This window comes from Myiozetetes cayanensis, unplaced genomic scaffold (assembly GCF_022539395.1).
Source record: "Myiozetetes cayanensis isolate MyiCay16 unplaced genomic scaffold, myiCay2020 scf5-8, whole genome shotgun sequence".
NCBI lineage: Eukaryota > Metazoa > Chordata > Aves > Passeriformes > Tyrannidae > Myiozetetes > Myiozetetes cayanensis.
This window is the reverse complement of record NW_026087742.1, coordinates 83841798-83857606: the sequence shown is the minus strand read 5'-3', so window position 1 is coordinate 83857606 and position 15809 is coordinate 83841798. Positions and strand designations below refer to the sequence as shown.

Here is a 15809-nt window from a genome sequence, read left to right as displayed (position 1 = left end):
CTGAAACAAAGCAGATGGACAAAATTTATGAAGTCATGAACAAATGACGTACTAAAATTTACATCCCATTTCTCACAAAAGGCAGTAAAATTACATGTTGCATCTACACTTAAGTATTTATATCAGCATTTTATGCTTCCATGGCATTGTGCCAACAACATATTGAAAACTGGTGAAAGGCATTACTAGGAAGACAATGCTACCACCCGTGACATTCCTATTTGGCTTGTGTTTGCTCAACTGCAACAGACATGTGCATTAAAACAGGATCTTTTAAGGTTGTTTTTTTTCTTAACTTCCTCCTTCATGTGACAAAACCGCAGATCTCAAGTGTTCAGTTATGCCACTCAGCTGACAGAACATAAAGCACAGAATGAATCCTGGTTTACCTACATAAATCGACACCATCGGAAAACTGACAAGCAACTCCAAAACAGCATAGCAGGAGCCAACTCACTTGCACATGTCTCTGTTTCAGCAGTGTCTCGTAGCGGTTGGACTGCAGCAGCTGAATGGTTGCTCCCTGATTCTTGCATTCTGAACGCAATCGCTTATCCAGAAGCAGGCTATTGAGAAAGGGAGAAAATGCTTAAAGTACTTTAAACAGAAAAGCAGAGCCAAAACGTGCGAAGAGGAGTTCTCATTACTGGAATAGTTACCTGCCAGCCATTGCCTTGTAGTATGCAAATATCTGGTCTGCCAGCTTGTAGACAAATTGGTCAAAACACAGGTTTACCTTGGGGGGGAAAAAATGTGCATTTAGAGGTACTTAAAACTAAAAGAGGGGAGCTTATCCAAGCCCTCCCACTGTTTATCAAACAGAATCGAGAAAGTTAATACATCCAAATTTCCCAGTATAAGAGAATATGACATTCAGCTTTCGGCATTAATGTGAGGCACTTTGCACAGGTCTACAGGTTTTCTTACAACATAATCACCCAACCAGTTAGTTACCCATCTTCTGGTCGGTTTACTCAGTTTTTTTGTTATCTCCAGCTGTTCTGAATCTCTTCTATAGATCTCTGCCCTTACTATCATTTTCACATTCAGGTATACTTATTTTTCTCCAGTAGGTAAGGTTACTTTACCTCTGCCTCAATTTCGTCATAGAGGAACTGCTTCTTAAATTTAGTAAGTGCATAATGAGCACTGTCATTATAAAGGTCCAAAGAATACAGAACATACCTGAATGAAAAAGAATAAAAAAAAGAGTTACATGAGTATGAAAGTTATGATTCTTCAGCAGGGAGTAGTCAAGATGTTGCAAGCCAGTCAATACTATAATCTATATGTGGTTCACACAAACAGGATCTTTTCTTTTTTAATTTATATAAAAAAGTATCACAATTTTTCCTTTAAGAAAAGTATTCAAGAAAAGGTTTAGATAAGTTTTTACTGTTTAAAACTTGTTTCCTAGATGTAGCTTTCCATCAAAACGGAACTAGGCTTTTACCACTATACATTATATTTGATATCTTTGAAGGATAAGTAAGGAGAACTCAGTCAGGGAACAAAGTGCGTGGCTGGTGCAATGATACTTATATGAAAGGTTCAGCATTTCAATTACTCACTTCAAGAAGAAAACTTAATAGAATCTGGAAATGGGCAAATATAAGTGGAAAATTTTACAAAGGTTTAGAATACCTTCTTAATAGCTACTTGTTAAAACCACTGAAAGCAGTTACATTATAATAAGAAATGGTAATTGTTAAGAATAAACTTTCAGTGGAAGAGCACGAGTGGGTCTTACTCCATCATTGATGCCTCTTTTGTCTCCAAAATATGATCCGTCAAAATCCAAGGCATGGACATCTCAATGGGAAACTGGATTCTTCTGCCCATGGTCAGCTCTAAGAAGAATTCCCTGAACCACAGCTGGGACAGATCACAGCATTGCTGCAGGGTTTCTTTCAGAATAAATAAGGGAGAATTACACTTCTTATAAAAATACATCAGGTACAATACAACTGCAATTCTGATGATGCAATGTGAAACAAAAAAAGCAGGTGTGAGTCACTAGAGCTACACACAGGCTAAATACGTAAACCAAATTCAAAACATAAAGCCCGTGACTTTTTTAAAGAGTTCTGAACTCCACATTGGCCCCCAAAGTGGTCCCTTATTACAGAAAAAAAGAGTGGAAGTGGACCAGACTATCATTTAAACAGAGGAACTACGTACACCGGTAAAGGGGAATTTTTAGTTTAATTTCTCAGCTGGGGGCTAAGAAAGCCATACACTGAACTTGGGAAGCAGCAGGCGAAGGAGACAAAATTGCACTGGATCCACCAGTGCCATCTCTGCCTACGGAGCACTGAATCACTCCACATATTCCTGTTGATCAGATGGGCAGGAAGTGACAGACAGATGCATGAAGTAGGGATTAAACCAACAAGTTCCTAAGGGTGCTGTCAAGGGCAAAGAGGTGTGCTTCCCATCTCTGCAGAAAACACTTGACACAATCCCTCTTGTGCAGAAGGCTCGAGAACTAAATCAGGAATGAAGTTTTTACACTAAGACCTTCTGAAGACCTTTTGCAGTGCTGTTCCCCAGTAGCATTATGACTGATATTAACAGGCTCCCCCTTCTCTGAGGGTAAAGGAGACCAGCAGCAAAACAAAAATAAAAGACAACACAGCATGGTGATGACAAAGACTAGATACACTCAATGTCAGTAGGTGAATTCTTTAGGACAGCATGTTTCCGATTACAATTAACTGAATAGTAAGAGTAGTGAAATGACATCAAATTTACCACAACAGAGAATTTTTTCCTCTGTATTTGAAACAAAAACAACAACAAAAAAAATCTTCCAAAGCACAAAAACTACTTCCTTTTAAAAATTTCCATGTGTATAGGCTTATCTGTCCCTTATTTAAATAAATACATACATAAAGAAAATAGAGAAAGGAGTAACAATACAAAATTTGACGCATTATAAACAAACGTATAACAAGTCAAAATAAAAACCCCACCGCAATACTAAATACCATGTCTCAGAAAAAGTCTGGACAGACCAAGGCTTTTGATATGCAACCCAAAGGTAAGTTGACTTAGGCAATCGGAAACATTTTCCAGGTCGTGTTAGAGGTGTTAGGACATGCTAAGCTGGACACTGATCATCTACGTATCTTACCACTGAAATTTATCAAATGAGTGTAGAAGAAAGACTCGCGATGGAATTTTTCTATGTCCAATATGGTGGGCCCCTCAAGGCTACTTCTCAAGGTTTTCTTGGAACCACTTTTGTCAGCAATGAGGGACTCTAACATAGTTCTCACCATGTAAAGCTGTATCATTAAAGGAAACAATTACGGTGGAAAGGGGGGGAAAAAAGGAAAATACACATGGTACATTAGTTGAGCAACACTGAGAATTACTATCAGTAAGCGACTGCTCCACTTCAAATTGAAAACTGACACTGTGTGGATAAAAGCCTTTCAGGCAAGAGGAACTGATGCAACACTAGCCTATGCACCAGCACGAATGCCTACCCATGCCGAGGGGACCTCCACTGACACTTAGCAGCAGACCATTTGCAGTGGAACAGCTCACCACAAGAAGTAAAAGTAATAAGTAATATCTTACCACCAAAGTTTAAAAGAGGCGGATAGATGTAGGACTGCCTCAGAAACTTGTGTGTCACATGCAATAGCTTTTCCAATCCCAGAGACTTGAGCTGCTTCAACAGCTCAGCAGAGTTTAAGGACTCTGTCATAGTGCGAACCATGAAGAGCTAAAAACCAACAGAGGGCAGGCAGGGGAAAGAGAATCCGTTAATAAAAACACATGGGTAAATAAGGAAGGGGAAACAGAAGCAGAGAAAACATGTTAGTTTGTTAATAATGAAAAACAGCACAGTAAGCATGCAGAGGAGGTCACGCAGAAAGGTTGTTCAGAATAATCACTGCAATATGGTGCTCCCTCGAGCAAAGGGAAAAGTTCCCATTCATTTCACAAGACACTCAGAGAGCCATTAGCTTATCAAGTGATTTCATAAAGAATTTTAAGTATTACCAATTCACACACGGTCCATTTTAGAACTGCATGAAACTGAGAAAAAAAACTATCTAAAATCAATGTATTTGACCTCTCTCCCTTTTGTCAGTCAAGAAAGACATGTGTGCCAGCCCAAGAGCAGAAAAAGCAGACAGAACCACATACTCTACTGCAGCAGGTGAAGCAAAGCCCTTAAAGCATAGGAGAAGCACACTGGTGGTAATATTTAACTTTTTTTTTCCCCAAAAAACAATTTTTTCCAATTATCAAAACAAAATCTTCATTAAACCCATCTTATCAAAAATAAGCAACTTTTTATTACCCAAGATTGTTATCCATACATGCTCTCTTTCCCACAGATTTTAGGTATTAAAAGATTGTCTTCACAAACCACAGTTGCCTTTAATTTGTCACCCAAAGTGCTCATTTTCTCAGATGAGCTCTGAATATCAGACCATACAATCTCCAAACAAATCCATAAATAAAATAAAAAAGAGAATTGTATGGAGGTAACAAGAACAAGCATCTAGGTATGGGGTTTCAATGACTATCACAGATAACACTTGAAATACCTCGTTTTAGTGGCAGCAGCAGACTAGACAGATTTTAGGGACCAGCTTTATCATTCATTACTGAACACTAAGAGGGATCTTGTCAGAAATCAAATATTCTCCCATATTTTCCAGGCATTCATTTATATTTTAAACACATTTTAAAACTACTAGACATCTACTGAATAACTGGATTTAACAAAAAAAATTTCACCAGTCATAGTAGAGATGGCAGTCAATAAATAATTCAAATAGTTCAAAAATATTATTTAAAAAACATTAGGAGCTCAATGAGAAAATATTTTTTCCCAGGAAATCAAACTGAAGAGATTGAACACTTGGAAAAATTATGCATCAGAGTAGAAAGTTACAGTGAACCAGACAGAGGATCTTGGTTAAGTATCTATAATTTTGCAAATATAAATCAGAGTAGATTTTTAGCATTTATAAAAAACACAATAAAACCTGTAATTTTAAAACAGTTCAGGACAGAGAGAAAACATCTCATGCAATAATTGTTGACAGACGTCACAACCACCAGACAGGAAAATACCTGAGTGCTGGAGGGTCCCACTGCACGTCTTGGGACTTTGATGTCAAAACCACTTTTGGGGTCCTTCTCCCCCCTCAGAGCTGGGTCATTGAATGGCTCATGACCTGCTTCCCAGTCACAGACTGTCTTCCTTATGGCCTGCAAAACACTGAACACAATCCACACGACTTTAGACTGATCGTGCATCTAAGTGCACTGATGAGAACACTTCACTTTTCTTAAGCACACTCCTGCAAGCACAGAAACTTTGCAACATCATTTAGGAGCTCAGGGTAACTCAAATTAATAACAATTTCACCAACAACTTCAAGAATGACACATCCACAAAATAATCACTCCATGTTGTTTATCAAAAAAGGACAGTTCAGGGCCCTTAAAGACCATCTAATTCCAACCCCCCTGCCATGGGCAGAGACACCTTCCACTAGATCAGGTTGCTCAGAGCCCCATCCAACCTGGCCTAGAACAATTCCAGGGATGGGGCATCCACAACTTCTCTGGACAACTTGTTCCAGTGTCTCACCACTCTCAGAATAAATAATTAAGGACAAAAAAACAAGACTTGGAAATGTCACCAATCAGTATGGGCAGATGGAGCACTGGAGGAGGAGGTAAGGTTAATAAGACAAAAGCAGCAGAAGCTGAGAAATAAGGCAGAATGCTAAGAGACACAGGGAATAGATTGAGTGGGATGAACATGAGACACAAGGAGAGGAAACATAAAGTGGACAGTGAAACCTTTCTTCAAAATAAAAACACTAATCTTGCTTTCAGTATCACTGTATTTATATTTTCTTAAAATAAAAAGAAACAGCAAGGAACGTGAGACTTCCAGAAGTAGTCCTAAGAGGCTCAAGATAGCCTGGACTCTTACTTCAGCCATGCTGGCAGTCACTCATTTTTAATTTCAGGCTTCTTCAATATGTACACAATCGAGCTAACTACAAATGTCAAACAGACTAGTAGGGGGATAGAGATTAAAGAGGTAAAATTTAACAGTTGTGCAATTCTGCAAAAAATTTACTAAGGCTTGGGGGAAAGAATACAGAAGGAGATGAAAACAAGAATGCTACCTCTGAATGACATTTTTCTTCTTTTTAATGGCTTGTCTTAATGGCTCCCTAAGTGTGACCTGGGCAAAATCCTGAAGAGCTGCATAAATAGTATGACGAATGGCATGATTGAAAACACTTTCCATCCGTCCCATCAGCACCTGAAGACCTTTGATCATGGCAATCACCTGCAAAAAAAAAAAACCCAAACAAACAACTGTATTTTTCTTAATTTTTTTGGTATAATTGTTCAAAAATCCCTTTTTTAAATAGAGAATTTAAATAGAATTTAAATTAGAAAGGTGGAATTAAGTTACAAAAGATAGTTTTGCTGTGCTCCTCCTATATATTGAATGGGGGAACACATGGTGTTTCAGAGTCAGCACAGGGCAGGCTGTCTTTTTGCAATGGGTATAGAAAATGCTTAGAGAGAATGTTCTCCTTTGTATAGAATTAATCTTTGGAAAATCCCTAAAAAAAAGACATTTATCTTACCTCAACCAAAGCAAACTTCTCCTCACTAGTGTAATTGTATCTTGTTGCTCTTTCATACTCTTCTGCATTGTCAGGACAATCTTTATTAGAGTATTTGTCAGTTGGGTGTACCAGCTTCCACGAATACTGCAGTTTGCACAGCAGAAGAGGGAGAAAAAAAAGATAGGAAACAAAAAATTTCAAAAAATGCCCGAGAAACACAAAAAAACCCCAGCAAGACACAAATAACATTGCTTTTAGAAATACTGTCATGTTTTCATGAATATCTGAAAAATAGTATTTGGTACTACACACAAACCCTGCATAAATTCTGAAACTGCTATCCAGCAGAAGTGCCAAAAAATAATTTCCCTGAACAATTTTCCTGAAAACCAGAGATTCTAGATTAGCTCAAAAAATGCAATTCAAACTCAGCAGGTATTTTTTCTGAGCAAATGTTGGCATAGGCAGAAGTTTCTTTTCTGCTTCAAGCATGAGAAACACAGAAACACCTCAGAACATAAGAAAAAAAAAAATCCATCACACCCACACATAGAGGAGCTTCCTACTTGGCCAAATAGTCACATTTAGATTTCAAAAAACAACTGGAAAACTACAGGGGTGTTTTGTGGGGGTAGGCGGAGGAGTTTTAAGTTTAGTTGGCTGAAATGTGTGGAAATAACTGTATTAGCTGTGACAATATGATCTGCACAGCATGCATTTCTCTTAAATACTGCCTTTTCAGTTACTGCAAACACAGCTGAAAATGTCCCTGAGCATTGTCAGGGTGGTCTAATATCCATTAGGGTACATCAAGTGTAAAATCCTAGTCACATTTAAATGTAAATTTTCACAGTTTGAGTTCAGGGAATAGTAAGATGTGGTTGACATCATCTTTGCATAAGTGTTAGATTACAGAGCAATATAAATTTGGATTAACAGTACCAATTTACCTAAGGCAATAGCAGCTTTACCTGTGATGCTCTCTTTAGAGAGTGCTAACTGCAACCTAAGTGCTACAAAAAGAGGACACCAAGGAAATGATTAAACAAAGATGAAGTATTTTGGGAGGCATTAAGTTAAGAAGGACAACAAACATATGTTGAAACTTTTTATCTGAACATGGTGCGTGTAACTAGGTTCATGGATACTGAGTGAATATGAAGACAGATAAATAATTAGAATACTCCATATCAGAATGAATTCTCAGTAGGAGGACAGGGAGAGGGTGAACACAAATTTGAACTTACATAAGAAGTACTTATGGGAATCCATACAAATTAGACAGATAAGGAAAAGCAGTGAGAATACTCAAAAAATCCCTCCTGTGATGCTCAGAGAAAGTTTGTTCTGTGATGAGGAGGAAAAAAACAGAGCTAAGAACGAGCGACCTTCTTCAGAGATAAAATAGGAAGATTGTCACTATGAAGAGACCCTGGATGCAGCAATTTTTGATGACACAAATAAAGGGAGCAAGTCTGGGAGCTGCAGAGGCCAGGAATAGGTGACAGCAACCTCTCTTAAGAGGAGAAAAGGAGAACAAGATTTTCAACATAAAATACACTGTTGATTTAAATAGGAATAGGATAATACAGGAAAAAGCAAGACTCCTACTAGCTTTTAAAAGAGGTAGTTAAAAATATTGAAGAGAAAGAAAACTAGTCTCTAGTTATGCCCACTGTGACTGCACTGCACAAATTCACACAGTGCAAATTACTTGATGCCCCCTGAGACATCAGAGGCAGAAGTGAAGCAAGTCTGGTTTCTCTCATACAGTAGATCATGTTTCAACCCTTCCTAGCATATATTTTGGTGCAGCTAAGGCATGCAGCTTTTATCTGCAGTATAAAAAGGACTCCTGCATCTTCCTCTTCAATTTCTGCCTTAAGTAGCTTCTTACTGAAAGAAAAAAAGTCACTTTTCTAACTGGCATGTTTTTAAAATAAACTATTACAATATAGAGAAACAACTCTGCAGGTTCTTTATTTCCCTTCCCTCATCTCCTCTCAAATTCTCCTTTCCCTGCATTTACTTTCCTTTTGACTAAAAGTCTAATCTAAAGCCAATGGGAGCCTTTCAATCCATTTTTGTGCTTTAAGACTGTACATGCTTCAACTTACTAAGTGGTGATGTCTAAACATAGTCAGTTGGAGCCATTCTACCACCTCCTGGGTGACTGCATGTCAGTGTGGATAGTTCTCACAATATAATTTTAAACAATGTTTAGAAGAAAATTATGAAGTCTTACTCTACAGAATGTACGTATCAAGAGAAACATTAAAGCACCTGGTGAAGGTTCACAGGTGACAGCCTATCCTTTGAATATAACAAGTTGAATGTACTGTGTGAGATTGTACAAGCTACAAGCTACTGGATCTTCAAAGCAGTAACATTACTCCTAAACTCTGAGAACTTCATGGGCCTTCCTCTAAGAATGGAGTCCGGAGCAGAAGGAGAAAACCAGTGAAGGAAGACAGGATTTAAGGGAACAAGATCCTTGTGGGTCCCTTACAACTCAGAATATTATGTGATTCTGTGAAAACACAATATGCATTTTTCATTCCATTAAGGAAAAGCTCTTTTATTCTGTCTAACCTCACTAAGCCAGCTCTTTTTTACCTGGTTATATTTCTAGATAACATACCACTTCCATGACATGTGCACTCCACTGTGAGAGAAGCTGCAGGCCTTGGAGAGAGAGATCAAAGAGCTTCCGATATTCCGCATCTGTTTTTTGTGCTTCCTGTCGACCAGACCCAGTCACCACCTAGAACATTATTAAACAGAAAAAAATCCCAACAAACCCACATCAGAACATGCTGTATCTAGTATCAACAGTCAAATTTCTACACAGGTTTCTTTTAAGCATTAAAACAGCATCATATATATACCAACATCTGCATTAATATCAGCTTTTACTTTCAGAGATCTACGCAGCTAAACTTCACAGATTTTGGTCAAGAGATGGAAATCACTGGTATCCCTAATGGCCAAAATTTTACTGCAGATGAATTCACGACATCAATTATATACAATACACATAGTTATATGTTCTACATAGATTACATATATGTGTGTGTGTATACATGTGCACTTCAGTTTTCCTTTACTAATCCTTTAACTTTTGGTTTCATTTAAACTGTCACAAGCACCTGTTTGAAGTGAGGGCTAGACAACATATTCTAAAAGAGACATAGTAAAGGTTTTAGGGTATTTATCCTAGAAATACAGAGGGAAAGAGGCAGAAGGAGATTGCACTTGATATGACGCATCATTATTACTTTAAATTTAAATAGTGCAAATATAATGCAGAGAACAGGGCTAGGTCCTGTAGCCAGCTTCTCCTGACTCAGATGATCAAGTTTTGCCATTTTCCTACCACAAGGTTTTCCTGCTCTTCAGGTACTTAACAATAACTGTTAGTGAGTGATGTGAAATATGCACATGTAGCTCTAATCCCACATACCTCACTGTTGCTGTAACGAGCCAGTTCTGATATGAAACGCATGTGGTCTTCTCTGATCTGGATCATCTGCTCACATATATTGTACTGGGGACTGCTGCTGGAAGACGTGCATGTCCATCTGTTTCAGAAGACAAAAAAACCACCGCATAAATCAGTTTTGGCAGCAAACAGCACAACTGATACTGCAAAGAAAGATCCACAATGCATTACTTTTTGGTTTGGTTTTTTTTTTTGACATCTTCCTTTTCTGCTGTGTGAGGCCTTTGCTCTCTTCACACCTCTACCTCTAACCCTGCAACAATCCATTAGTGAGGAACGGCCCTCCTGAGTTCAAACAGCATTCCTTCCAAGTCTTAAAAAAACCCTCAAAACTTTTCTTTTCTGTTTTGGGGGTTTTTCTTTTTGTTTTTTAAAGGCTGTTGCTATGAAATACAAACCAGCATCTCTCTTCAGGAGCATACACTTAGGAACAAGACCTAAAAGGTTTGAAAGGTCAGGCAGAAGTATAGGTATAGGCTGTAAGACACATCTAGCTTCCTTTGGATGTTTTGTCTTATTTAACTATGAAGAGCATACAGTATGCTCCCAATTATAAATAAGGCATTATTAAATACTATTAACATGTTATCAAGAGGTAAAAAACATGCTACCAAGAACATCATGTTAAGTAGCCTCGTATTTTTAGTAGCTCAGTAGGCCCATTGCTGTTGATTTTCTCTTAGCAATTACATGCAGGTTACATATTTTTTTCTGCAGGAATTAAAATGCAAAGCACAACATTCTGAATTCGTGTAACTGCATGGAGGAAAGGTCTTGGAGAAGCATAGAAATGTTCACTAAAACAAAGCAATAACTATAAACCATGGAACCATTTATGCAACAACTGCCTGCGTTTTCCAAACATTTTGCTGTGCTGCACACCTAGCCAAAAAAAAAAAAAAAATCAAAAAGAGGGGGGAGACAAGCTAAGTTGCTGCTCCATGTACAATGTACACATGCCTATTTACCCATGCACTACTACTGCTCACCTTGCTTAGTAAAATCCTTCATTTCTTTTAAAGAAAGTTTCATATTTAAGGAAAAAATAAAAATTAAATTAGTACAAGATAAAATTAATTGCTTCCAACTCAGGCAATAAGAAATGTCACAGATACAAGAATGAGTTCAGCAGCATAGAAGCGCTTTTAAACTACCTGTTTCTTCAGTTGTATCTATTACATGAATGACATTAACAGTGAAATATCCACACCAAAACAATGACCAGGTGAAAATCCCATCAATTACCACAGACCCACAGACTACCAGGTGATTATGAAAATAGTCAAGGGTCTGACTTTACCCAGCCCAGATGCTCCACTCTGCTTCCTTCTCCCTCTTACCTGGATTTGTTTTCCTCATAATGGGCACTGGTCTTAATGTATCTTGCAAGTTCAATCTGCATGTCACCAAACAGTGGGACAACCTGCAACTGCTGTACACAGGGAATAAAATCAGATTAGATAAATTATTAACACAAATCTTAGTGAAAGGAAACTATTATTTGCCCATAGTATAATCCAAAGTGATTTTTATTCTATTTAATTATATATAAAATGCAAGGGGAATTACCTTTAAAATCACATATTAAGATCACATCTTAACCAACCTTAAAGTACTTGTCTATCTTGGCTAAATTTATCCTTTTCTTTGCATCCAATTTATAGATGTTACTGACACTTCCATCCATCAGGTATAATCCAAAACCCATCACCTGAAAAAGAAAAAAATCAAACCTTTTCACAAAACGACTTTCAGAGGTAAAAACCTGCTGGTAACATTTTAAAAACAACCATGAAACACTCAACCTCCTTGAAACAGAATATATTTTCATATACATATGTTTATGAGTATTCTTTTATTATATGCATATTAATAGTTTTTACATTAACATTAGCCTGATCAGTTATCCTCAGAAGTTGCTATTTGTTTGTATAAAGCTTTAGCATACAAAAAACATCACCTAGAAACTAGAGGCTGGCTAATTTTAGACAGGTTTTCTTTCATTTGCATTTTACTATAACTCTGTATGTGCAAACTGATCTGGAACAGAAATTTAGATCTAACATCTCTGAGTGATTGCTTTTTATGGTTTTCAGCACAACCCTGAAGTATACACATAAGAGCTCCAAAGCATCCAAAAGAGATCTAACTACATTTTGTCCAAGTTATTCATAACATAGAGTTATAATCTAGTATTTACAGGAGCCAAGCACAGCCAGTAACTGTATTCTAAGCAAGCATTTATCAAACAAAAGGCCTAAATATGAAAGTCACATTGGACATCCCTGCAGACAGAAAGTAAATGCTCTAGAGTTTGTGTATGGTTTCAGGATGTTTTCATTTGGTCCTAATAAACAGAGCTCTTCAGAAGTTAAATAGTGAAGTGACTCAAAATATTTGAGGCATAATTTATGTTATTACTCTCTATTTTTTCTTCCACAGCACGACACGGAGCTAGTATCAACCACACTTCATATTGCCTCCCACCCTACTCCATGTACATATTCAAGCTAACAAAATTTACTTATTAATCCTAATTTTAAACCACTTGTTCCCTGAAACATTTGATATGCAGCCTCACTTCCAAAAGCTTTTTATACAAACTTGCCACATATCTAAACTAAAATGTACCAGTTCCTTTCTGTCGTCATACTTCATAGAAAAACAATTCATTAGAAATGGATGTAGGTTCAACTAGGTCAACTTCAATTTATGAAAAACAAAAATGGATTAGAAGTTTTATAAATACATTTAGTATGTAATATAATAAAGTTACATAATAAAGTGTGGAGAAAGGAGTAATTTGAGTTATTCGGTTAATCTGGTTAATTAAAAAAAAAACCAAAACACAATCAGGAATTCAAACATCTGTGTCCTGTCTCAACATTCCTTTTTTATTTTGTATCCAAAAGAAACCTACTTTCAAAAGCATATGTTTCTCACTGGGTGTTAGATACATTTTGTTTTCATAGTAGTCCACACACAAATTCACAATATCTGCAAGCAGCTCTTCATAGCCAACAATCACCTCCAACTGCTGCTGCAAAGACTGGAATAAAAAGAAGAAAGAATATTAGTCAACTAGTTACACTTCCTGGTGAACAATAATTGCTATCAAACTGGAAGAGTTTTATTTTAACAGTTTTGTAAAGCATTAGGTAATTTGCAAAAAGACAGTTAAAGCTTACTTGTGTTATCTTGTTGTGGTTGGCAAGGAACATGGAGAGGTTCTGGGATTCTTGAATGGACTGAGGATCTGCCATTTTCCGCAAGAACTGTGCAGCTCTTTAAAAACAGAAGGAAAACACTATTTCCCCTAGCCAGGACTGTTTGTAAGCAAATCCATCCCCACTCAATAGAAACACATCCATCCCCAAATATGTCAGGGGAACTGCTAAGTCATCAGCACATCTTTAAGTGCCAGTACAATAGTGTATCATTCACTGATCCTAGAGGATTGTCAACCTCAGTGTATCTTCCACCTCCAAACTCCCAAATGAAGCAGAAAGAGAACTGGGCAGACACAGCCAGTACTTCTTTTGCCACAGCTTTATAACAGTGAGTTATTCAAGCACAGGCTATAGACTCAAAACTGTCAAGATCCTGTTTCATAAAAGAGAATTTTTATTAAGAAAACAGTGAAAAAAAAAAAAGGTGAAAAGTTCAGTAGAAGAGAAATGGACTTTATTTATCCAAAATATACCAGTTTGCCATCCCAAATCCCCCACTACACCCTAGTTAAAAGGTCCAACAAAACCCAAACCAAAAAGCCTTGGGTATATCCTTCAACTGATGGGTTCAGCTGTGGCTCTATACCTGCAAGCCACACAACAACCCAGGAAAAGTCAGCCTTCCAGAAAACAAGAGTTTAGCCTCTAGAAGCACACCTCCAAATAAAAAAAAAGGCAAACCAGGCAAGTTTAGGAGGTCTCCAGGCACAACAACAACTACAAGAGGTGGAGGTAGAAACTAAATCTCAGGTAAGTAGAAGCAGCATAGGTAAAATTGGCTAGTCATTGTCTGAATAGCTTTCTTTATGAAAGACCACAGATGCTACAGCTGGCATAAAGGCTGTCTTCCCCTGCTGCTCTGGCCACTGTGTTCAACAGAAAATACCTGATACCATGTGGTAGCTCAAGTACAAAACTCGGCTACTGATATCCCATGCCCTACCCTCCCTGCTACACCCATGGTCACAATGCTCTTAAACAACAAAGCTGAAATGTCTTAAGAACAAGTGTAACAACTCTCAGCTACAACAGTCAAAAGTGGATGCCAAGAATAAAATAGTATAGAATGGGAGTAGCACAAGTGACCAGAAAGCCAGTTTCCTCTCAAACTTAAAAAAATAGAAGCTTTACTGAACAAAGTATATGCATATACCAAGACATAAGTATTTGACAGCTTGGCATCAAAAGGCAGAAAGACCTTTTGCTGCTGGAAGAAGTGCACAAAGAAAACAGAAGCACTCAACTGCCTAACTGCAGTCAATCCATCCCTAGTTTCAAGATAATCTGTCCCACACGTGAAGAGAGCATTGTTGAAGAAAAAGCTGTCAGAAAAAGAGCAACTGCTGCCATCTCGTGGGAGGCCTGTATCCTGACAGCAGAAACCCAGGTCCTGTTGCTCCTTCCCACTTACCGCTTGTAGGCTGAATGGTCGTTCTTCACGCTGCACTTCATGTTCTTCAACTCATCCAATACCGCAAACATGTTGATGAATTTGCCCAGTGTGATCAGATACGCTTCGGACACAAAGTCCTTCCTTCTCTCTGCATGGCACAAGCGTCTCACCTCCCCACAAAATCGTTCAATTGCATTTCTCTATTGGGGGAAAAAGAGAGAAGAAATGGGGAGTAAAACCCATGACGTTTCCAAGGAAAAGGTTTCTTCATGTACCCAGAGTTGGTCCAGTGAAAAGCTCCATTGAAGCAGAAAAATGTTTAAAGCACGTAAAACTAGCAAGGCATCAGCACAGGCCTTGATGTACTTGATGTATGCTGTGTCACCAGTAATTTTTGCCACAGAGCTTGCTTGACACAAGAGCCAAGGTTCTTCTTTGCAGATAAAGGTAATAAAAGTATAAATAAAAAATAGGACAATGGTTTCAAACTGAAAGAGGGTCAATTTAAGTTGGGCATAAGGGAGAAGTTTTTTACAATGAGGGTGGTGAGGCACTGGTTGCTCAGAAAGGTGATGCACACCCCATCCTTGGAAGTGTTCAAGGCAAGGTTAGATGAGGCTCTGAGCAACCTGGTCTGGTTGAAAATACCCTGTTCTGCAATTCTACGAAGTTTAATATCCCTTTGAGAACAAGTGATTTGATGTTCTTTAGTGAGGAAGTGTACATACATTAAAAAGTAGATTATAGGTATGTTCCCTTCAAACAAAAACAAAAATCCACAGCACACTGTATATGCCAACTCTCAAAGTCATCATGGCACATGTTAATTTGAGAGCTTATTTCCAAGCAAACAGCAGAGCCATTTCAGATGGAAATTACAAATACAAAAGAGACAGCAACTTCAGCTGTAAAGAGGAATCTGTTCTGACTTTAGAGCACTAATCTGCTTGAATGACAGGAGATTGTTTGTACTCAGTAAGACTCCCTGGTTGGGGAAGACGACAGGAATTATTACATTTTATTCAGTCTCCTCTTCCTGTGTGCTTTGACCC

General features: G+C 37.9%; 1 protein-coding gene across 3 annotated transcripts in view; it reads right to left on the bottom strand.

Annotated features, from left to right (window-relative positions):
- Positions 1 to 15809, bottom strand: part of CYFIP1 (cytoplasmic FMR1 interacting protein 1) — a 73096-nt gene that overhangs the window by 35957 nt on the left and 21330 nt on the right. Inside the window, exons 6-20 of one of the 3 annotated variants that reach the window (XM_050334000.1) lie at positions 14776 to 14957; positions 13323 to 13419; positions 13055 to 13183; positions 11741 to 11845; positions 11475 to 11566; positions 10096 to 10213; positions 9274 to 9396; positions 6651 to 6776; positions 6177 to 6343; positions 5104 to 5251; positions 3137 to 3290; positions 1751 to 1907; positions 1089 to 1185; positions 660 to 736; positions 458 to 566 (exon numbers count right to left, since the gene is read on the bottom strand). In XM_050334000.1, coding sequence (XP_050189957.1) covers positions 458 to 566; positions 660 to 736; positions 1089 to 1185; positions 1751 to 1907; positions 3137 to 3290; positions 5104 to 5251; positions 6177 to 6343; positions 6651 to 6776; positions 9274 to 9396; positions 10096 to 10213; positions 11475 to 11566; positions 11741 to 11845; positions 13055 to 13183; positions 13323 to 13419; positions 14776 to 14957 — 1881 coding nt within the window. Of the gene's footprint in view, positions 1 to 457; positions 567 to 659; positions 737 to 1088; positions 1186 to 1750; positions 1908 to 3136; positions 3291 to 3588; positions 4918 to 5103; positions 5252 to 6176; positions 6344 to 6650; positions 6777 to 9273; positions 9397 to 10095; positions 10214 to 11474; positions 11567 to 11740; positions 11846 to 13054; positions 13184 to 13322; positions 13420 to 14775; positions 14958 to 15809 lie in introns of those variants that run through there. The other 2 variants (XM_050333999.1, XM_050334001.1) reach the window with 2 other exon arrangements.